Source organism: Cladophialophora yegresii (assembly GCF_000585515.1).
Source record: "Cladophialophora yegresii CBS 114405 chromosome Unknown aczIN-supercont1.4, whole genome shotgun sequence".
Classification (NCBI taxonomy): domain Eukaryota; kingdom Fungi; phylum Ascomycota; class Eurotiomycetes; order Chaetothyriales; family Herpotrichiellaceae; genus Cladophialophora; species Cladophialophora yegresii.
This window is the reverse complement of record NW_006913048.1, coordinates 3,594,897-3,617,432: the sequence shown is the minus strand read 5'-3', so window position 1 is coordinate 3,617,432 and position 22,536 is coordinate 3,594,897. Positions and strand designations below refer to the sequence as shown.

General features: G+C 55.1%; 10 protein-coding genes across 10 annotated transcripts; 6 read left to right on the top strand and 4 right to left on the bottom strand.

The window, feature by feature from the left end:
* Positions 1–657: 657 nt before the first annotated feature.
* On the top strand, positions 658–1,065 carry A1O7_06665 (uncharacterized protein; the record flags this gene model as incomplete). The annotated part of the gene is made up of 1 exon (XM_007760666.1): positions 658–1,065. The coding sequence occupies one exon, from the start codon at positions 658–660 to the stop codon at positions 1,063–1,065; it is 408 nt and encodes a 135-aa protein (XP_007758856.1).
* Positions 1,066–1,226: 161 nt separating this feature from the next.
* A1O7_06664 (uncharacterized protein) lies at positions 1,227–3,204 on the bottom strand (the record flags this gene model as incomplete). Its single annotated transcript, XM_007760665.1, has 3 exons — positions 1,227–2,161; positions 2,212–2,883; positions 2,946–3,204. 3 exons carry the CDS (start codon positions 3,202–3,204, stop codon positions 1,227–1,229), a joined length of 1,866 nt encoding a protein of 621 aa, XP_007758855.1.
* Positions 3,205–4,462: 1,258 nt separating this feature from the next.
* A1O7_06663 (uncharacterized protein) lies at positions 4,463–6,370 on the bottom strand (the record flags this gene model as incomplete). Its single annotated transcript, XM_007760664.1, has 1 exon — positions 4,463–6,370. One exon carries the CDS (start codon positions 6,368–6,370, stop codon positions 4,463–4,465), a length of 1,908 nt encoding a protein of 635 aa, XP_007758854.1.
* A 989-nt stretch (positions 6,371–7,359) lies between these two features.
* On the top strand, positions 7,360–9,221 carry A1O7_06662 (uncharacterized protein; the record flags this gene model as incomplete). The annotated part of the gene is made up of 2 exons (XM_007760663.1): positions 7,360–8,849; positions 8,972–9,221. The coding sequence occupies 2 exons, from the start codon at positions 7,360–7,362 to the stop codon at positions 9,219–9,221; spliced, it is 1,740 nt and encodes a 579-aa protein (XP_007758853.1).
* A 2,514-nt stretch (positions 9,222–11,735) lies between these two features.
* A1O7_06661 (uncharacterized protein) lies at positions 11,736–12,257 on the top strand (the record flags this gene model as incomplete). Its single annotated transcript, XM_007760662.1, has 1 exon — positions 11,736–12,257. One exon carries the CDS (start codon positions 11,736–11,738, stop codon positions 12,255–12,257), a length of 522 nt encoding a protein of 173 aa, XP_007758852.1.
* Positions 12,258–13,713: 1,456 nt separating this feature from the next.
* A1O7_06660 (uncharacterized protein) lies at positions 13,714–14,289 on the top strand (the record flags this gene model as incomplete). Its single annotated transcript, XM_007760661.1, has 1 exon — positions 13,714–14,289. The coding sequence occupies one exon, from the start codon at positions 13,714–13,716 to the stop codon at positions 14,287–14,289; it is 576 nt and encodes a 191-aa protein (XP_007758851.1).
* Positions 14,290–16,362: 2,073 nt separating this feature from the next.
* Positions 16,363–16,995, top strand: A1O7_06659 (uncharacterized protein; the record flags this gene model as incomplete). Its single annotated transcript, XM_007760660.1, has 1 exon — positions 16,363–16,995. One exon carries the CDS (start codon positions 16,363–16,365, stop codon positions 16,993–16,995), a length of 633 nt encoding a protein of 210 aa, XP_007758850.1.
* A 409-nt stretch (positions 16,996–17,404) lies between these two features.
* Positions 17,405–17,772, bottom strand: A1O7_06658 (uncharacterized protein; the record flags this gene model as incomplete). Its single annotated transcript, XM_007760659.1, has 2 exons — positions 17,405–17,524; positions 17,587–17,772. The coding sequence occupies 2 exons, from the start codon at positions 17,770–17,772 to the stop codon at positions 17,405–17,407; spliced, it is 306 nt and encodes a 101-aa protein (XP_007758849.1).
* A 1,139-nt stretch (positions 17,773–18,911) lies between these two features.
* A1O7_06657 (uncharacterized protein) lies at positions 18,912–20,300 on the top strand (the record flags this gene model as incomplete). The annotated part of the gene is made up of 1 exon (XM_007760658.1): positions 18,912–20,300. The coding sequence occupies one exon, from the start codon at positions 18,912–18,914 to the stop codon at positions 20,298–20,300; it is 1,389 nt and encodes a 462-aa protein (XP_007758848.1).
* Positions 20,301–21,347: 1,047 nt separating this feature from the next.
* A1O7_06656 (uncharacterized protein) lies at positions 21,348–22,231 on the bottom strand (the record flags this gene model as incomplete). The annotated part of the gene is made up of 2 exons (XM_007760657.1): positions 21,348–21,620; positions 21,785–22,231. The coding sequence occupies 2 exons, from the start codon at positions 22,229–22,231 to the stop codon at positions 21,348–21,350; spliced, it is 720 nt and encodes a 239-aa protein (XP_007758847.1).
* Positions 22,232–22,536: the final 305 nt, after the last annotated feature.

Below are 22,536 nucleotides of genomic sequence, written 5' to 3'. Positions count from 1 at the left end.
CTGGTGCCTTGTCAAGTGCTGGTCGTGCTTTTGGGTGGTTATAGACGCAGTCGATGCCTTTCTTCGCACAACGCGAGCACGGCCTCCCAAAGCTGCATTTAATCTTGGCGGCATTACAGGACTGACAAGACCGGGGCCGTTTGCGCGTGCGTGTTGTGCAGTACCGAGAGTGCCGGTCACGTGCGGACTCTTCCTTGAAGTGTTAGTCCGGCCATTGGCATGGTGAACCATCTAAGTCTCCTACCGTTCGTGAAAGGCTTACTGCATAAGAAGCAAAAGTGGATCACTGGGGCAGACACAGTCTCGTGAGCGGCTGAGGATCCTAGTCTTGGAAAGACAGCATCCATATCCATGACCCCTGCGGTAAGTGACCTTGGAATAAGGCTCGTCGTCAACAGGAGGAATGATTTCGATGCCACAGCGGACGCAGCTTGAGGGGGGTGTAGGCTGGCCAAGAATTTGGTGCCGTGGTGGCGATGGTGGCAAGGCTGCGCACTAGTGGCGCCGACTAATCGGCCCCGCTGACTAATGTGAGCGCAGAGCCTCATCAGCCTTGGCTTGGCGCCGGCGAATTTCGCCGACCACTTGACGCAATGCCGAATGCGTGTCGAATCTCTCTCAGGCCAAACCGATCCTTACACGCAACGGCTATTCCAGATGACCGTGCCAGCTAGCCGGCAGCACATCTTGCAAGCCTACCGGGACCTATACAAGACCGGCTTACGAGCAGTTCAATACTCGACACCCGCTCGTTACGAACTCCGCGACATCCTGCGCCAGACATTTCGAACTTCGGCTCCCTCAAATCTCAACCCTCGGCGCATCCAGAACACCGTCAAGTTTCTGGAGAATGCCCGCAAATACGATGGCTTCGAGCACAGGATCGTGAAGAACCTACTACACTTGCAATACTGGAAGGGCAGGCCCTTGGATAAGAGGTCAAAGCACAGCATCCGGGATTTAAATACCGCAGCGGCCGGCGAGTCGAGGAAGCAGATATGGCACCAATACAGGGCGACGCTGACCATGTTGAATGAGAGTCTCGATATCTGTTTGACGATATGAGGGCAGGTTCTGCCCCCTTGATAACCCTACAAAACAGCATCAATTCCCAGGCTCTACGAGAGTCGAAGGCCATTGGAAAGGTCCTCTCTGCTCACTGGTTCAAGTCATTATATTATGGCTACATGATATAGGAAAGTCGAGGGTGCGATGTGGATCCCCCCTCACCTATCGCCAGAGCGATTGGTTGCCGTCCTTGTCAGGTCCAGCCCTGCCACGGATGTCGAGGTGTTTACGCGGTCAATGTCGTACGGACTGGCTTGGTAATTGGCTGCCTCTAAGATGCTGCCGGTATTCGATCTTACCCTCGCCAAGGATGTCCGACCGCCTGTATCCGACGCAAATGACTTTCTGCTCTTAATAGGCTCGAATCTGGGTTGGGACACCTCCAGGTCCGTGTCAGAGTCGGTCGAGTCTTCACTGGTCGATCTCCTTGAGGTCTTCTCATCGGGTTCCGACGTTTGGGCATTCGATGCGACAGCCTTTGCACGGAGTTGGGCCATCACAGCCTCTGACTGAGCAGCATAGACGCATCGGCTGCGTATCCTGGCTCCGTACTTGTAGAAGATGAACGGAAACGGCACGCAGGCCAGTGCCGCAAAGGCTGGAACGGAGGTTGCCCAATGGATCCCAAGAGCATCAAACATGTCCGGGGTGAAAAGTGGGAAGGCCGCGCCAAACAGTGACCGCAACACCGTGTTGGCTGCCAAGGCGGATGCCGCGAAGATGGTGTACGCGTCGACCAGGTAATTGGTGACGGCCAGGAAGACCACTGTGAAGCCATATCCGAACGGGACACCGGCTAGGACTGGCGAAATCCAGTGGATGGAAGGATAGTCTGTCCAGGCGAACCAGAACAACCCGCATGGTATTGCGACAGCGCCATAGAAGGCAGGCGGCAATCGTGCTTCTGCAGGAGCAATGCCGCCATTTCTTGCTGCCTCGTTGGTATACCACCTGTTTGTCCAACCCGCAAAAATTATGCCGAGTACCATGCCCAGGGCAACGCCGAGGAATGGAAGTCCGCCAATGCCTGCTGACCAGCCGCGAACTTCTTGGAAGACAATAGGATATGCTCCAAAAAGCAGATACAGGGTGCCTGCGTCCGTCAGTAGGAGTACTCACTCCGAACGAATAAGTTCGACATACCGTAGATGATGGCGATATACAGAGACAAAAGGAGAACGATGGGCTCCTTGAATAACAAGATCCAGGGACGAATTAGAGCGGTTGGTAGCAGAGTCCTGATGGATGGAGCGCCCTTGCCCTTGTCCGCCTCCAAGATGTACACCTTGCCCGTCATTGCCGACAGCTTGGCAACTCGCTTCCTCAAGATGACGGGTGCATATGTTTCGGGGACGAAGACGGCACCCAGAATCCACATGACTCCTCCAAAGATCGCCAGGAGACCCATCACCCATCTCCAACCTTGGGTCTCAGCGAGGAAGCCCGCCGAGAACGGGCCCAACGTCGGTCCCATCGAGGGCGCCAATGCGAATATGGACATGGCCAATCCCCGCTCCCGCGCCTGGAAGCAGTCGGCAATGACTCCGCCGGCGTTGGTGAAGGGCGAAGAACCAAAAGCTCCGGCGAAAAAGCGCAGAACAAGCAGCGTGGCGATATTATTGGCGCCGGCGCAACCAGCGCAGAAGGCAGTGAAGCCGCAGAAGCTGACCAAGAATATCAATTGCCTTCCGTATATTTCCGAGAGGGGCGCCCACAGGAGAGGACCGACAGCGAAACCGAGGACAAACAGCGAGATGCCGGCGGTGATCAATTCTGTGCTCGCTCTAAGATCAATGATGAGTTGTTCCAGCGTCCCTGTAGTGCCGCATTAGCAGGAACGTCTTGGATCAGCCGGTTACAGAATCCTATCAACGTACCGCTGAACGCGCTCGACGCATATGCCGTGGCGAGCATCTCAGTCGCCACGATCAGGCTGAGGGTCCAACGCCTCCGTCCCGACCAAGTGAAAGGGTTTCCTGGGTCATTCGGGATATATGTGACGACACAAGGATCTTCGACGGTGCCTGCCCCCGGATATGGATAATTGAGGACCTCCTCTGTGACTCGAGCCTGGTCGACAACTAGCCGGAAGAGCGAGAGAGACTGGGTGGTCGTTGGGTCTTCGTTCTTCTCCATGGCAGCTTTGCTAAGCTGTGCTGTGTTGGTCAAGCTGCAAGTATATATTTATCAGTGCGTCCGGCAAGATTGGAAGCCCGACACAGCCTGGGCAGCTCTGCGCATATATGGATTCAAAAAAAGCGTGCATTGCTTGTCCAGGGAGTTGTACCGCGGCTCTCTTCGATGAAACATAGATTTCGTCACGCAATGCAAGAGAGCCACACCAATGGACCCACGAAGTGGATTCAATCCGATGCACATGGCACCAAGACCCTGCCCGAGATCCGCATAAATGTGAAGATCTTCGAATCGCTAAAGATTCTACGAGTACCAGCAGACCAAGGGCGTGCAACAAGTGCAAATGTGCATAGCGCGCAACGTCGGCCTTGCCGTGCACAATATACCCGTACCGCGGCCTGGCGTGGCGTGGCGTGGCGTCCTCAAGCGTAAAGAGAGGGCCCGTCTCGGAGAAGACTATCCGTCGCTCGTGAGTTGAAAATCTGGTTTCGGCCGCAAGCTAGGGTATATTTGCACAATATGTACGAGCTACTGTGCACTTGACTCCTTATTGAGTGAACAACCTAATTTGCAAAGGGCGCGAAACACAGCTCGGCAGGGTTGTGCCGAGCTCTACGGTACACAGTAAGCAACATCAGGTACCTTGGTTTCTCAACAGATGACGAGTTGTATTGCTACGTACGGAGTACTCGTAGAAGCCCCGAGTATTCACGGCGAGCCTAGGCTTCGTTCCCTGGCCATATTCGCATTTACAGTACGAAGTACTCACGCCGTAGTCTGAGCAGTGGTACAGAATAGTGATAACGCCACACTGTGGTGAAGTAATTAGATACCTATCGAGTGGACATCAGGACGTTCAGAGGTTACCACGGGTATCTAGGCGAAAGGGACAGTGGCGTCTCCGTCCCTCCTACAGTACCACAGCCTCGCATGCCTCGGCTGCAAAATTTGCGTGGCGGGTCCACAGCGAGAGCCTTGCATTTCCGACCTTTGCCTCTGGCCCAGTAATTAGACAAGCAAAGGAGAAAGGACCCGACGAGGAAGGCCGGCTTCTCGGAATCCGGAATGTATCCCAATCTTGGAAGATGCCGGCAATCTGTTTCATTCCACTCTGCCGGCCCAGTGGCTGAGCTGGTTTGCACATAAGTAGAATTCCACTTCCCTCTGTCTCGATGTGCAAGACACAGGGTCCCCATACACACAGAGACTGTGTACTGTGGTAACTACATACGCAGTATAGTATTCTGTACAACCGCCCTTACAGCATGGCCCTCCTCTCCCTCTTCACCTCCTGGACCTCTTCCAAAAACTTCGCCGGCACATCTACCACCTTGTCGCGAATGTAGTCGGCAAAGCCCTTGCCCAACGCATCCAACAAGCGACAACTGCTCACCCCGCGCCCCAGGGGGCCGTAGATGACGAAATGCACGGCCCAGATTTCCGGAAACTCCATTCTCTCGATAAAGAAGTCGTCCCGCCAATCGACGGGGCCGATCAGATCCTGCAGTCTTTGCCGCGTGAAGAACGACCGAAGCCAGGGATACTGATGCGGCAGGCGGACAAAGACGCCGAAGTTGATGTTGGCGCCCTTGTCGCCCGAGCGGGCTAGCACGACGTCGCCGAGCCGTGCTTTGCGCGTGGGGCCGAACGAGGACAACCCCACGGGGTGCAGCGTCTCGTAGTTCTCGCGCGGCGAGAGGGCCTGGTACTTGGGCGGGTGGCCGGCATCTGCGGTTTTCGTGTTGTGGCCCTCAAGCAGGGCGACGCCCTCTTTCAGCTTCATCTGCGGGTATACCGCCGGGTAAAAGGCGAGGTAGGGTCTCGGGAGCGCGGTGCGCGTGTCCAGGCTGAGATGGAAACCGCTGAAATGCTGCATGCCTATCTCGGACCACGTCTTGAGGAGGGCGTAGATGGGTACTTCGGCGTCGGCCTGGACGAACACGCGACAGTACGTCGTGCTCGCGAACTGGGACCGCGGGTCCGGCTTCGGCGTACCCAGCACCTGGAAGTCGAGAAGCTGGTAGGCGTCCGTCAGGCCCTTTTGCGCGAGCGCGTGGCGGAGCTGCATCTCGAAGAGCCGCCATTTCTCCGCCGTGGCGTAGCCCGTGGCATTGGTGAGGAGCTGTGCCTCGTACCCGCCGTGGTAGAAGATGGCCAGCTTGGTCGTCGGAGGCGGCGGGTGGCCTCTGATGTTCGACAGCCGGACTCTGTTCCGGCCGACCTGTTCGATTTGGATGTCGGTCGTGTCCGCCGAGACGTCCGAGTTGAGGTACGTGCCTCCCTGCAGCTCGTACAGGAATTGACACTTGACGTTGTCGACGTTGACGAGCCCGTTGGTGCCCTCGTGCTTGGTGATCACCGACGTGCCGTCCTCGGCCACTTCGGCAATGCCGTACGACAGGTCCACGAACGTCTCGAGCGGATACTCGTCGAAGCCCGCAAAGTTGGACCCCGTCACGTACGCCGAGCACTCGATCAGGTGGCCCGCGATCAAGGCGCCCGCCAGGCGGTCGTAGTCTGTGTCTGACCATTTGTGCCAGTACCAGGCCGCGCCGATGACCGGGGACGCGTCGGCAACCCGCCCGCAGATGATCACATCAGCGCCGAGCTCGAGACCCTTGACGATGGCTCGCGCCCCGAGGTAGGCGTTGGCGCTCACGATGGGTTTGCCCTTTGTGTCCAGCAAGTCAGTCGCGTTCTCGGCCAGTGACACCTTGTCGTTCTCCCCGTCGAGATGCTGCGGTAGCTTGCCCGTCTGCTCCAGTTCGGTCTTGACTTCGTCCAACAGGTCATCTCCAAACACGTACGCGACCTTCAAGTCGAGTCCTTTCTCGTCCACGAACTTTTGCGTCTTTTGCGCCAACCCCTTGGGATTTAGAGCTCCGCCGTTGATGATGATCCGGATGCCTTTTGGCTTGATCACGTCAAGCGTCTGCTCCAGGCCGTCCCAGGCCGTCGGCTCCCAGCCGTCGTGTTGGCCGGCTGCCATTTTCTGGGCATTTTCCGCCAGGTTCATCTCGGCGAGGTAGTCGCCTGTGATGAAGTCGACGGGGCCAAGAACCGCCTGTCGACGCATCTGGTAGCCCGGATCACCACGTGCGCCGGAGCAGTTGGCAATACGGCAGGGCCGCATTGCCGAAATGGAGTCTCGTCCGGAGTCGCCCATCGAGGCTGCTTCGTGAGAGAGAAGATGGGATCTGACCGGAGACGGCCTTGGACGTGGTGATCTTAGTTCAGTCGAAGTAATGCTCCTTCAGACTCGCGTGTTTCAGTCGGTGAACGGTCAGATCTCCATATCATCAATGCCGCGCGCAAGTATTGGGCAATACGGTCAAAACTCTTTGTCCAGCATGTGTGCAACCAACCGCCACGTAACTTGCTCAGGAATACAATTCACGTGGGAATGGAGGATCCTTATGCGACATAATGTCAACTTGCCATTTAGGGCGCGAAGTCCATGGGGGTGGGCGATACAGCGGTCCCCCTGAGTCGCACATACCCGAATCAGCAGCAATTGTACGTGACATGTCCTACGCATATCCCGAGGCAACATCTGGCTGCAGAACAATATCATCCATGGCTGAACAGGTAACTCGACGTGACCCTTTCGTCGGTCAGACATAGCCTCGGTCCACTGTATCTTACCCCTCCTGTCCCTGTCATTGTTGGGCGTGGGGTTGCATTCCTTAGACAAGGACTGTTTACTCCGTACGGAGTACCTGCAGGACCCCCTTTAGCTCCTTCTGATGCCGAGGATCCGGAGGACTGACCCCGGAGAAGGTGCCTACCACTGACGAATCCGTCTGACAGTGCAAGGTCTGCTTGTGAAGAAGAATTTCTCTAGCAAAGTAAGCAGTAGCTGCCCTTTGCTCGTTGATTGTAATCTTTATAAACGTATTGCAAAAACAGCGACTGTTGAGATTTGTCGCTCTCGCCATCGAACACCATAGCGTATGACCGGACTCCTACCGATAGTGCAGATAGGTATCCGAGAAACCCACAGACACATCAACACTGGCCACTTCACCCAAACAGCCTGAGAGAGAGGTCTGAAGGTCATCCCTTGGTATTGTTGGTTGTGACGCTTCACATCACCAAAGCAAGCCGCCAAAATACTGCAGTAGTCCTCCGGGTTGGAAAGCGCACATCGTCAGGATGGGCAGCGTCGACACTCCTACTCCAGACATCCTCTCAACATATTCAATCCCCGCAGAATCCGAGAAGCTCCTAACGAAAGGGTTGCTCGAGAACTCCAAGATCGCAAAAGACATCCCGCTCGAGGCCGAAGACTTTGCTCCACGGATCAGATTCCAGGGCTCAAACCTCCCCTCCATTCCTATCAATTGGCGCTTCGCCGAGTCGACGGCAAGCTTGAAGGCATTCGAAGCATGCATTGTCGCTGCGTTGGTCAAGCGCAAGTATAATGTCGAGGTGACAGGGGCAGAGATCAACACCGACCACGCGCAGCTGTTCTTTATGTCGACGCTCTTGTGGCAGATTAATCCGGACACGGAACACGTCATCACGCCTGGCAAGAACCAAGAGGCCCTGTTTAAGATGGTTCCCAACTATGACTTCCACAAGATGGGCTCCAGTGTGTACAGACACTGCGTCACAAACATCTACCGGACGAAGGACGGGCGGTATTTCCACCTTCACGGCAGTATGAACCCCAAGCCCAGCCTCGATAGCTTGGGATTTCCGGAAGACCGCGACGACCTCACGACGTGGGAGGCCGCGAGGCAGCCGTTCATCGACAAGATGGCGAACATTGACTCGACCGACATGCAGCACCTGGCGTCTGACGTGTACAAGCAAGCCGGCGTGATATGCCAGACGGTCGAATCGTACCGCGCTTCGGAGCACGGCATGGCCAATGCCCACGTCGGCCTTTTCGAGATCCACGCCGCGCCGAATAGCACCCAGAAACCTTCCTGGTGGGCCGATATGCCTCAGACGTCGGCCGCCAGACCGCTCGCGGGACTCAAGGTCGTGGACCTCACGCGCGTGATTGCCGCCCCGGCCGTGACGAGGGGCCTGGCCGAGCTGGGGGCAAGCGTCATGCGGGTGACGTCTCCGAACCTGGTAGACTACAGCATGCTGCACGTGGACTTGTCATGGGGCAAATGGCAGTGCAGCCTTGACTTGAAGACCGAGGAAGGGAAGGCCAAGTTGCGGGACCTGATCAAGGACGCTGATGTCGTCGTCCAAGGCTACCGCCCAGGCGTGCTCGACAAATACGGCTTCAGCCAACAAGACATCATCGACCTAGTCAAGGACCGAGACCGTGGCATCATCTCTGTGCGCGAGAACTGCTACGGCTGGAATGGTCCGTGGGATTACCGCTCCGGATGGCAGCAGATCAGCGATGCGTGCGTGGGCATTTCTGCTGGTTTTGGTCGGGCCATGGGGCTGAAGGACGACGAGCCCGTGACTCCCGTATTTCCAAACAGCGACTACATGACCGGCATCGCGGGCGTGACTGGCATATTATGCGCATTGATGCGACGAGCCGAAGAGGGCGGCAGCTTCAAAGTCGACGTCGCGCTGAACTACTACAATCAGTGGTTGGCGAACTCGGTGGGAGAATACCCGGACGAGGTCTGGCAGGACGTGTGGAAGAGGAACGACAAGCAGGTGTTCCGGTAAGTCTCGATGTCGCCCCCTCAATTCTTGACTTTGCGTGTGGTGTGCCCGCTCCTTTGTTATTTTATGGATGCGACCCCGCCGGCTAGCTGGCTGGTTGACTGACGGTGCGGCGTCCAAGATGTTACCATAATATGAATTACCTTTTACCGCTGTACATGGAGATGATAGCCAAAAACAGCAAGCTCCTCCAGCCGTCGTTCTTCGAGGACCGCGAGAGCAAGGCCATTGGGGCCATCGTCCGAACCATCAAGCCGATCACCAAGTTTGACGATGACATAGTCGTTCTCAAATACAATGTCGGGACGAGAGGCAATGGCAAAGACGCGCCTCGCTGGCCGGATGATTTGATGACCGAGGTTGTCCAGTGAGATAACCGGATGTGTGTAGTGCGCTATGTGCTGTGTAGGAATGTGGGAGACAAATTACCGAGTGAGTCCGTATTAAGCTCAGGGCATTCCCTCTTCAGGACCCGGTGTCGATCTGCTTACCTTCCAGGTTCGCTGCTGTGCGTTGTTGTCTTTTCCAGATGCGGCTGTAGGCAAGGGCTGGGATTAGTGAACTTACGGTCCTGTGGCAGTAGTGGATAAGATATACGCAGCTTCACCGGACTTGATACGGCTATTGGCTTCTTATCGGCCACAGCGATAAGGTCTTGGACCTCCAAACGGCATACTGTGCTTGCTCTGATATGATCGTAGCGCGTTCTAAAAGTCGCAGGTCGAAGGGCCGTGCCGCACGACATGCCGCTGGCAAAGCAGGGTCTAAGGGAGCACATGCTGACATCCCTTGTTCAGACGAATCCGTGGATTTTCTGAATGCCTCGTCTCGAGCGTCGCTTTGCTTGGGAGTAGTAGATAGGCTACGCGTGCCGCAACTGAGCTTGGCGTGTGTTGGGGGTATGTCGACAAACTGTTTTCGTGACGCTAGTGTGAATGCGGGTCCGATGCCCAAACGGATTGCAGAGCGCTAGGCATCGAGAGTCCTGACTACCGCCAAGTCGAGGTCACTGCTTCTGGTTCTGGCTGGAACTCGGCACCTGCTCGGCCTGCGTGAGTCGGACCGCTATCAAAAAGAGGGGAAGGGCCACCACAACCTTCACCATTGCTGGTTTTCAAGCTTCCCAAACTCAACTGCGTTGGCTTGTCAAGATGGTGTTGGAAGGAAAATGCAATTGCGGCGCCATCAAGGTCACCATCAATGATTCTGCCGAGAACACACAGCCCGTCTACTGCCGGTGCCTGAATTGCCGAAAACAAAGTGGCGCACGTATGGGAGCTGAGCCGATCGATTTTGCTTTTGCTGCTGCTGATAGCTTGTAGTCGGGACATATGTGACGGTGATTTCAGATGAAGATGTCACCGTGACTGGGTCACCAAAAGACTATATTGACCGAAAGACCGATTCGGGAACGTTGCTGCATCGCTGGTTCTGCGGGAATTGTGGATGGTTAGTACAGCTAGTGACTTATTGGCAAACTCTTCGCGTCTCTACCTCGTCCCCAAATTGACGTGTAGCGCTGATTGCTGATATTGATTTGAAGTCCGATCTACTCAGCGACAGAATTGGTTCCAGGGAAGAAATGTACGAGATAATCTTGTCGAATGCTTTCGCGATGGTAAGGCTGCGCCAGAAAGCAGATCGCGCTGACTCTTTCCTGTCTGCACAGTCATCAAGATGGGTCTGTTTGACAAAATTCTGAAACCAGTTGCCGAGGTGAGTGCTGCCCTCAACCAACGAGGGTTGTCCACAGCGCCTCATTTTTCTCTTCAAGTCGACTCAGGTCTTGGAATGCTGATGATAGAGCAGGTGTACTGCAAGAATAAGAATGAATGGGAGCCTTTTGTGGAAGGGACGGCGCACGTGCAGGCCGGGCGTTGAAAGGTCAGCGTTAAATCGATACTCGACTGGGTTGGATGTTATAGGATAACGAATCTCCAAAATCTGCTGGTCCCTTTACTCCCGGTGGTTTTCCTAGACTGCAGTGGTCGACTCAATCTCGTGATGACAGGCCGAACCCATGTTGCCAATAGCGGATGGCTGGTGCCGTTGAAGTTTGATCTGGCATTCTGCGTCGAAACAGCGCAACGAGTCGGTGGCGGCCGCAGCCGCAAAGATACAAGTGCCTACTGTATCCCCCTCGTCTAGGATGCGCAACTTCAAGCTGTATTGCTGGTCCTTTGGCGCTAGAGCTTAGATTTGTATTGGGACAATCTGAGGAGAGATGAGGTCGAAATGAGGTCGAAGTGAGCGTTGCTCACCAAAACATACGAGCGTCGCGCTTCCGTCGTCATTCCAGCTCAGCGGCCGTCATTTGAACTTCGGCATTCTCCATCTCATTGTGAGCATTCTGTTCCTCCCGCGCTTCGGCTGTTCGCGAACTTCACAAGACAATAGGCGAGCATGGATTAATCCTGCCCGCCATCTAGACCCTGGAGCATCATGACTAGAGAATGTGGAATCTCACCTGTCGCACTGTGTGTTGCAAGTTCGGCGGCCCCTCCTCAAGGATTCCCCGTCTGCGCGATTTCGGCTTCAGCCGCCGAACAAAGCTTCAGGTGCTGCGTGGTGTGACACTGCACAGATACCGTGCGGTAACATGATCACCGTCGGCCAGAACCCGGGGTGCTATCCAATGACGTCCGTGCACGTGCGACGTAGGTGCTAGGGATTGCTGGTAGTGACAAACCTCCTGTGTTCAAGCGTTCCGTGCGAACGGATCTGGTGAGTCGAGGATGAGTATAAAATGGGCTGGGCATCAAACTTCACAGATTCTCCCTCGTTTCAATACTCAACAAGCAGAAGCAGAAATTATTCCACATTCAAGCATTGCCAACCAGCAAAACAACAGCACTAGCCCCATAAACCAAACACCGAACACCACTATGACTCGATTCAACTGGACTACACTCAGCGGCCAGTCAGAGGCTCCTGCCAGCAGCGAACCCACTGAACACATCCATCACCACCACGAGTCCAAGCTCAGCCATGTAATGGACTCGATTCGACATGCACTTGCGCATGAACACGAGAAACTTCCTAGCGACAGCGCTGCTCGACAACAGCCTTCACAGCGACAAGATGCAGCGGGCAGCACCAATGGATCGATGAGTCCGGCTCTGCAGGCTGTGGCGTCGTCGAAGCTCAATGAGAACAATATGGGCGAAGATTCGCACCAGAGCGACAAGACCTGGGGTTGGCCCGGCCTAGGCACCTTCAAAACTCACGATTCGACAACACCCCAGCGCTCAAAATCACGGACGGCATTGGCAGGATCAGAAGGATCAGAAGCGCAGATCGAGGAGAAAGTAGAGGCAGCCACCTTCGAGGCCATTGATAATGCGGCCGAGTCCGAAACATATGGGTGGCCGGGCCTGGGCACCTGGACGACATCCCAAAGAAAATGAAAGTGAGGTAGGGGATTCTCGCAGCAACTGGCGTTCATGCGCATGGCTGTTCGAGACGCAGCCTGGTGTCGAAAGGAAGCGAAAGCGGGAGCCTAGGGACTCAAGACGCAAGTGGGAGCATGATATCCTTTGAGGATTTGAATGTTGTATGAATAATGTATTGATTTGATGGCACTTTGAAAGTTTGCACGTGCTAGCGACTGAGCTTTTATCGTCGATCAACCGAAAGGCGCACCAACCGGTTGTAGTAATCAATCAGCCCTTCACCCACCTCGCACCTACCCCTTGTCAATAAGATTTCTGTCTTTCCGGACTCGCCTCTGCGTTACCCTCCGTGCGATGAGGAGAAGACGTGGGCTGATAGGTTCTCCGAGAAAGAGGCTTTGATCCCCATGAGAGCTCTCATCCTCGATGCGGAGTCTAGAACAAGAGTCTTCAAAGAAGTTCCATTGCCGGAACCAAACTAGGACCCTGGAATGAAGCCCTACCACAGTGGTCCAGGTCAAACCCATTGCCCTGAGCCCAGTCGACGCGCTGTGCACGGCCACCCCAATTGGCAACACAGGTCGGGCGCTTGGCTCGGACTTTTGAGGCCTGATCGTGAAACTTGGCTCTTCAGTCCTGTCCTCAGCCGGACATGTCGGTTCCCCTGTGGCCGGATACAATGCGAAATCCAGTGCAGCCGATGCCAGGAGGTCTGGGAAACATGTTTTGATGACACGAAGGCGACAATGAGACCAGAAGACTGGTTGATGTCGGTGAGCGGAGAAAAGTGGTCTATCGTATCAGCTAGAGGAGCCTGGAAAAGAGTAAAGGGTGTTTGGCTGGCAAGGTCAGAAGAATGCGAGGGGTGGTGGAGGCTGCCGTCAGTTGTAATGACAAAAAAACGTATAGAATTCCAGCGTCCTGACCCATCGAAAGTTCCAGATAAGTCTCAGCAACTCTGCGTACACGCCACCACTTGTGGAGCGTTTCCAAATCGAGACGTTGTAATGACGCAAGCCTTCACCAATCGCTCTGTTTGGCCTCAGCACATGGCCCGAAACGTCCACCTGCGCTCAGCCGATCCTCAGTCCACAGCAAGCTCGAGAAGAATCCAGGGGATGCATCCCGCCTCTATGCGGTATCGTGGAGCCCCGCAAAGCGTCTGTGATGCCATCCCGGCCATGTTCGTGAGGCCAAAGTAGGCAAGAGCTGAAGACTCTAGAAACCTCACGCCACTTCTGTTGCCCATGCGATGCTTCTGGCGACATTCCATCCACCACGGTGGCCTTGTCTCTGATGCCTTCAGCAAGGTATAAAGCTGCCGCTACCTTTCCTCCTTACCTACCCTCTCACCAGATCAGAACAAAGCATTCGAATCCACTGAATGTCTAATACCCTTCGAAGACTTCCACACCGCTTGACTTCAACGCTCTCCAGAGTCTCAAGGCCAAAGCACATCCAAACACGAAACATGGCTCTCTTCCCACGCATTCCATCCTCATTCGGACCTTACCGCTCGGAGATGGGCCCTTTCTTCAATCTCTTCAACGACACCTTCTCCGAGCTCCAGAAGCTGTCCGACACCGCATCTCGCACCTTTGCGCCGAAGTTCGACGTAAAGGAGGCCAAGGACAGCTACATCCTGGAAGGTGAACTGCCTGGCATTCAACAAAAGGACGTCGTGATTGAGTTTGCCGACGAACAAACCATCACGGTCAAGGGCCGGACAGAACACACCAGGGAGGAAGGCTCGAAACCTACCCCTGCCACCGAAGTCGACGCCAACGGCAAAGACGAAAACGCCCAAGGCTCCTACAGCACCGAAGTCACCACCACTGGATCCAAGGAGGTCGGCAAGCATAACCCACAGCACACCTACTGGGTCTCCGAGCGCAGTGTCGGTGAATTCGCTCGCAGCTTCTCCTTCCCCATCCCGGTCGACCAAGACAACGTCAAGGCCAGCATGAAGAACGGCATTCTGTCTATTGTGGTGCCCAAGCTGCAGAAGGCCAAGTCTCAGAGGAGGATCCAAATCAGCGCCGAGTAAACGCCCGTCATCCGCAGATCGACCGCAAACTCAGCATGAAATCTGAAAGCACTCTTTTCTGTCACTCAGCATGCGGCTCTTCTTCTGCTATCCACACGTTCCTTACGAGAAACTGAAGTCATGACAGCAGTGCAATACCAACATCCATAGCGACCGGCGTTGACATGGGTCCACGGAAGGACGGACATTCCAGAGAAGCATATCTGCAGCATTTTCGCTCATCAATGGTGGCAGTCGCATAGGTACCTCATATAGTTGACTTTCAACCTGTAATAAAAGTTATCGCAAAACAAACAGTGTTTCCCAGTTCCATTCATTCGCCTTGTGGTAGCCTGAATTAGTTGAGGGACCTCGATCCCATACCGTATAAACAATGAAAGGTGCTCGTCGATGTACACTACAGGTGTCAATGTAGCTCTGTTTCCGATCGTCCCTTTCTTTCGTACCCACGAGAGGTCACACTGTGTGGGGCCACAACGCCGTCAGTTTCTGACAGCATGGATTGAAAGCTTATTGCTCAGAAATGCATTCTGGTATGTCGTTCGGTTCATTCTTACTTGAAGTCAAGCAATCCTGCTCTGCGGTTCTGCGGTATGCAGGATCAAACGAAAGACTGACGTCCGGACATGGATCCCACTTTCCGATTGTTGTGAAGATCGTCGGGCTGGAAAAGGAATGCCGAAGCTCTCCATGCTGTACCATGGCCGCATTTCCACGCGTACCTCCACATCTGCGAAATATACTCACACCCTTCGAGAAGCGAACGAGGGCACATGGTAAATGAGGAGCATGGCAAGAAGCATGACAGGTGGGAACGTGGTTGCTCAAGCTAGTCTGGGTGAGATTACGACAGCTTGGAGTCAAGATGTTGCACTTGCCAAAAGGAGGACAAGCGCATGGTGTGTTGGGGCACCCGAAGCCGCTCGCAGACTGCGTTTCCTCTTCGGGTCGGAGATTTAAGTTTGAACAGCAAGCAGATACTGTACACAGTAGGGGACACCCCCAACAACCTTCGATAGATGCGATCTGTGGCGCACGCGCGAAAGCAAAACACGTGGTCAGGCAGGGGACGCAGAGAAGGCGTGTTGTGATCGACGGAAGAAGCCGAGTGACGGTGTGAAAGTCTGCGCTTTTTACGCTTTGGGCAAAGTTTCGGTAATCTGCGAGACGTCCTTTTGATGCCCAAATGGCTTGCTGAACGAGGTCGTCGACGAAAGGTGGAGTGACACGAAGGACGAAGCTGGTTAGACGGGGCGTGGAAGCGATGTCCCAATCTCGTGGTTGCCGGTCGTCGAAACCATGGTTAGCGAGGGTGCCCCCTAGAACGGCTTAGGGCAGCCCTAAAGAGGTGGCCAAGCCCACGCTGCTGGGCCTGGCCCGCGCCCGAAACAGCCTTGACAGCTCCCCGAACATCCTCCCCTTTCTCTTTTCCTTCTCGTTCTCTTCTCCCCTCGCTTCTTCTTTCTAGCCCTGCACGTCAACCTCGCGCCTATCAGGCGACTCCGTGATTGACAGGGTTCCTGGGTGTTGCCGGTGACAGATGCCTTTCCCCATTGTGCACCCCCTGTTCTCGATAGTCGTGGTTAGCGGAGACTGGACCAGTCCTCTGGCCTTCGCGTGGCCCCCAATCGGGCTAAAAGACAGCTGCCAGCGGCACTTATCATTGGTCCCCCTCACTTTGGCATGCCTTTGACACGCCTGCTGCGAAACCACGCAGCGGGTGTTGTTCTTTCAGCCGCATCTCCCAAAAGTCAACCGCCTAATGAATCGGCGTGCCCCTTCTTGACTTTTCCGCTTCGAGGAAAGGCTTTTTTCCTGATCCCACCTGGATGAACGTGGCTGTCTGGGGTGGATCGATGGGCCTCGTGTCTGATCATGGGCCAGACACACATCTGCTAAGCTCGTGCGCTGTAGCCTGACCCGACAGAGGGTTCAAGAAGAGCCGCTTCCCTGTCGTTCTCTACGACCCTTCCCAAGTCTCTCACACAAACAATTCTACACCAGGAATTGTTGTCAAAGCGTACTCTGCAACCAAAGCCCCACAAGCACAAACAAAAACCACACGTCTTCAGCATGGATCGACAAGAGGCATTGAGCTCGCATGCACCACTCCTCTCCGCCTCCACAACCCAACTCCCTCTCGAGACGACGCGATCAACTGCCAGATTATTGTTCAGGTCGCACTGGAATCTGAAGTCAGAGTCTGCTCGGGAGGAACCCAGATTACGCCGGCTATTGGGTCATATTTCGGTGTATGACCGTACGAAAGACTTCGCTCAGGCTCAGCCCGTGTCGACCTACACAACCACAACAGAGGCGAACAGCCCAGCAACATACGTCGAACATCAAGTACCCTCATTCGAAGAGTTCAGAGCGGCACTCAAAGCTCAACTGGAAACTATTACCCAAATCAGGCTGGCAGCCGCCATCCAATGCAACGATGTCGACGAATTCGATACCGACGAAGAAAGCGACTGTTCCTACGATAGCTTCGACGGAGACGACTGGAGTGACGAGGACACCTCTGTTGACAGCGACGACAGCCTCACGGACAACGACAGTGACGGCCAAATATCTGAGTGTACGAGTCCAACCTCCGCTTCGGCGAATTCAAAATACGACTCAGAAGAGGACGACGGCATCTGGGCAATCCGGCCCCTCACGCCATTCTTGAACACCTCCAATCGGGTGGCCAGTCCTTCGTAGGGCTGAATCTCGAGCGAAGTTTCAGCTTCGTGTTCCTCCTTGGCGCCGCTTCTCGACTGGTCCCTCGCCTCTTCTAGTAGGCGTTGTCTGTATGGTGGGGTAAAAGTGATTGACGATCAAGTGAATTGCTTGAACAAAAGTTGGAAAGCTGGTTTGGGTACCTTCGGTGGAAACTTTTGACGAACTTCTTGTGATACCCATGTTCAAATGTATACATAGCCGAATCGAAATGCCATGGTCGTCTAAAATGACGATGCACATTTAAACATACACAATTCCCGCCTGCAGCCTTCTTTTCTGCCTAGTTCAGTAGATCGTGGCATGCCCAGCCTGTCTTTACTGATCCATGACCACGCCCTCGAACGCCCGACCCAGCCGAAGAACGCCAACAATACCCATGCCCACCAGTCTAATGGCTACCGCTGAAGAGACGGCTGGTATCAGAACCTTCTGCAAACCACTTGGAGCTATCCAGCGTCGAATTCCTCTTCATGAACCGGTTGCCTACTCGACCTCCAGATCTGGCCGCCTGAGAAAAAGGGTTAGTCTTCGACCTCGTAGCTTGGGACATATGTCTCAGGAAACACTTACGCCGTACGCCACGCCTCCAGCGACGGCCACTGTCCCTGCAGTGAAAACACTGCGCATTAACTGTCTATCATGGGGTGCCAGCCCCTGATGCTCCACACTTGTTGAAGCATATCGGGCGGGTGTGGTGAGCCTGGGACCCATGCCGCTGACAACGCGGCGGGAGATGACTTGGCGAGCTGCGTTCATGATGATGCTTGTTGAATAGGATGCTGTTGAGAAGGCCTCGGTGTTGGCAGACGCTTGTTGCCTTGGGAATGGCTCGATTGTCAAATAGAGCTGCTTCTAGTGATGTCCCGATTTGATTCAGTTGAGAGGTTGGCTGATCTCCTACCTTGACTCGACGTTCAGGATGAGCTTTTAACTACAGAATTCGAACATCCAGTGTCCATGTTTTGGTGCTTTGTTTTGCCCGATTCCGTCCGTTGCTGGCAAAGTGCATGTCTCTGCTATGGGAAGCACCAGAGGTTGCGTGACAATGTCACCAGCTCACTCGGCAGACAGCTACGCTACGAGTACTGCTTGGGTGTCTGGAGCCGGTGACGGCGGTTTCCGCGAGGTTAATGCGGGAGCTCCGGATCTGGCGAGGCGCAAACCCGAGCGATCGAATCGTCGATCACTTTGTGGGACATCGGATGGTGCAGCATGTCAGGCCACGCGAGGATAAATCGGTGGGGTTTACACTGTCATTTCGACATTGTTTGGTGTCCTGCCAGTGTCATTACAGTCACGACTAAATGTCTCGTGCCCGAGGGCCTGGATCTGGCTGAACGTGGGTCTGGATCCGGCGGCCGTAACACTAGTAACAGTACCGATCTTAGGCGAGCGTCGGCCGAACTTGATTGGCTATCTTGATACCACTGGCAGCTTGGCGATACGGGATCGTCGCGGCGTGGTGTGACTGTGGGTTTCTTACTCACGCAGCGCTCATCTTGACCTTTGCCCCCCTTTGACGATGCTCTTGCTGGGCCCGCCGGATTTCCTGTACCGAGCTAGCATCGTCGGTTCCCTTACATCTACACACATCCTCCACCCAAATCCCTCTTCCTCGTCGTCACCGTGGCCTGACACTCTGCTCTCCGCTTTCCTCGATACTGTGCCCACCGCAGCTGACGAGCCGTATCGCACTGTTAGCGCTGAACGCGTCCTTACGAGCTTGCGGCAAGCGTCACCGTTCTCTATCATCATTGGGACGCGGCCTTCGGGAAGGTGTCTCTTATGCGCCGAGTTGCGTGTTGAGTCGGTAATCTTGTGGAAATCAGCACGATTCCAGCATCCGTCCGAGACAGAAAACCAGCCGCGGGAGAAGCGACGAGCCAGTAGCAACGATGCCTTACCGGCACTTGTTCCGACAGCCAGAAAGCTCTCATGACTTTCACAACCAACATGCATTTCAGGGTCACCATCCCCAGCTTTCAATCGTCGACCCTGACTCAGTAGATTACTCCGGGTGGCATGAGATGGACTTTACCAGCACTCCGCTGACGACGTCAACCGTGGATATCGACGTCAACCAGAAATACTCAGCAGCCATGGACAGGGCGCAAGATCCTCTGGCGTATCTGCGGCAGCCCAACCATCGCCACGGACCGACAGGTAACCTGAGCAACTCTCGGGATTCCGGCCCACGCAGAGCCTCAGGAGATCCGTACCACAGCAATCAATACTCCTTCTCACAGCTCCTCAACATGGAGGCAAATCTCCCGCCCATGGATCAGTCGAGCCTGCACAGCTCACATGCTGACAATGACTCTAACATGACGAACAATGGTATCACGACAACGCTACCAGCCTCTGACTCTCCGCCCATGACCAACCTGGATCCCATCGCAGTCTCCATTGCATCAAGGACAGACTCGACTGAGAAGCTCTGTCCCCTGATCGCTGGACAAGTAGACAGCTGTCAACCCTCACGCTGTGGTCCAGATGCACCCTGCATGAATTTCACCACCCTGCCACCTATCGAAGAGTGCACGTCCGTGCCGTGTATAACAGACGCCAACTCGCGCAACGAAACAAACTTTACACCCGACAGCATGTCTGTCGAGGTCCACCACCGACCCAGCACAGTCACACGCACGAGTACTGCCACCACCCCACGCTCCTCAGCAACCCGCCGCTGCTCCAGCTCCACGGCAACGACGGCCGACAGCCCACCCGACGTCGTGCCCCTCCCACCCAGGAGATCCGCCATTACCAGCGCGGCAACAAGCATGCGCCGCACCACCCGCGCCAGCCACAAACCCATCTACATCCCCACTGCCACGGCGGTGTCGTCAGACAACGACGACGAAGAAGAGGCAGAAGCCCCTCCATCGACCACAAAGACCACGGCGCCGTCCAAAGCCGACGCCAAACAACGCGCCAAACAGGCCCACTCACTGGTCGAGCGCAAGTACCGCGAAAACCTCAACGCCAAGATCATGCAACTCCACTCGACGCTACAGAACTCACACTACGGCCCGCGGGTCGGCGAGGACGGCGAGCATGAAGACAGCATGGTTTCGAATAATGGTCCACCTGCCGCTAAGGTGCGCAAGAGCGATGTCCTGACCGAGGCGATGAACTACGTCAACCAGACCGAGGTGGAGATGCGGCACATGGAGAATGAAATCTACAGGTTATCCGAACGGGTGAGGGTGTTGGAGAAGCTGGTCCGGTGCGAGGATTGCAGTTTGCTGAAACAGGTGGTGAATTTGCAAGTGCAGGCCGTGTAGGAACACACAGATGGCAGACTTTGGGTTGTCTTGTCCTATATCTTTTCTTGGGTTGTACTGTCCCTCGCATTGAGGGCGGAAAATGTAGCGGTTTCAGCGTGTGGCCATTGCCCGCTGTGTCGCGTTTTGGTGTCCTGGCGAATCTGATGGGCCCAAGGGCATGGGAATCGGAAACGGGATGAATCTGGATACCAACGTGAATCTAATCTTGAGAAGGAAGAGAATGGAAGACACCTGGAAGGAAAATCTCTCGTCCCAACTTGGGTGTGCTCGCTTGTCCGCCTTTCGGCCACTCTGGATTGTCCTATGTAATGTGCCCAGGCACGTCGGTCCCGTACTGGGAGTACACGTACTACTATAGAAATGAAGGTATGTTCAATATTTCGGCCCGAACCCAAGGTCGAAAGGACGGAGCGAAGAAGCAAATACCGTGATTTGAAAAGAGCGCGATGTGCATGTATAATAAAAATCAAGTCAAGGTCTTTGTGTTGGGGGGGGGGGGGGGGGATAGTATATATATGTAGTATAGGCCTTATGATTGAGTGCCACCGACGTTTCGCATTACTTGGCTTTATACTGATCTGCCTATTACGGAGTACACGGCGAAGTCAAGCTGTAAGATGCCAGCTGCCAGCTGTCCGCAACACCAGACGCCTGAGTCCGAGTCCGAGTTCGTGCGTGAGTCCGCCTCGTCAGAATCATCCGTTTCTATGGCCTTTGTATCTTGCTGTTCCAGATCCGTCCAAGGTAATGCGCCGTATCTATGTGTGGTTCCTCATCCTCATCCCATCCTGGCGTGCAGTTCTTCAGTCCTAGGTCATTATCCAACCCAACTCAGCCGACCATATAGCATATTTCATCTCTCTTCGAGTGCAATGCTCTTCCCATGGCTTCAGCTAACCAACCGTCCCTCCCGCCACAGCAAAGACAAAGCGGCGTGCCACGCGCCGCCTTTCTTCTTGACCCATTCTGTTATATCCTACCCTACCCTACCCTACCTTACTCGATATGCAGCGCAATCCCCGCCCTAATCTATTCTATTCTATTCTATTCGACATCAATCCTGACGCCCCCACCCTTCATGGCCCCCAAATCCTCAATACTCCGCTTCGGCAGATCGATCCGCAACAGCCCACCCTCCAGCCGAGCTTTCAACTCCCGCATCTCCACATCCTCGGGCAAGGTGAACGTGCGGCGCCAGGGCCCGACGTTCCGCTCCGAGAGCAGGATCGTGGGCGTCGCGTCTGCGAGGTATTCGGCCTCGACCGTCTCGCGGCTGGGCGTGCGCATTAGGGGACCACCGTCGTCGGGTTCCGCTCGCTACAGTATCAGACGTGTTAGCTGCGCGTAACTTGGGGGTATAGCTTGGGGGAGAGCTAGTCAACTCGTAGCGGGAGCGGGATGGGATGCCGTATTCCCCAGACTAGAACTGGGCCGAAAGAGAGAAGAGATCCCGCGAACCGTACTCCACAGTATGTACATACCTTCGCGTGCCCCGCCTCGGTAGCCCATCCCTCTCCCTCCTTTCCTTCCCAGACTCTCTCCCCCTCTTCCTGGTCAGTCAGGCCGATGTTCCGGGGCCGGCTCGCCACGCCCTGCACGAGCAGCGTGTGCGGGCTGAGCCACTGCACGAGAATGTCCTCCTTGTTCGTGACCCCCGGGACCTCGATCTCGATGTGGTAAGTCGCCAGCGTCTCGCGGATGTCGGTGGGCGGGGACCAAGCCGTTGTGGAACGTGGCGCCCGCACGCTCCCTGGCGCGTGCGGGCCTTTGAAGTGCGCTTGTAGTGTCGCCGCGTGGAGGGACGTGCGTGGGAATTGGAAGTGCGAGGGGTGCGAGGGGTGTGGTTGGACCGGGTGCCCCGCGGAGAGAGGTTCTTCGACTAGTCTGATGGCGTAGTTGGGCGGCACGGCGTAGGGGAGTGCTGCCATCGTGAGGGTGAGGTTTGTAGTTGAGGTGTTTTGAATTGTCCCAGGTACAACCAGTGGTGTATAATACCGTAGATATGAGTCGAGTCTGATTCTGGTACTTTTCTAAACTCGAGATGAAGATGCCGAGTACAAAGGTGAGGTGTGAAGGTGAGTGTTGGGGGTGCAAAAGTCCGATCGTGCGTTTGGTGCAGAGTGGATGTCTTTGCTACACAGTGAGGTGTGTTGTATACCGCTAGATGTGTGGTACTGAATCGTTCTCTAGGAGGGGTTGGCCTCTCCTCTGGATCGAGGGAGCGGTTATATAC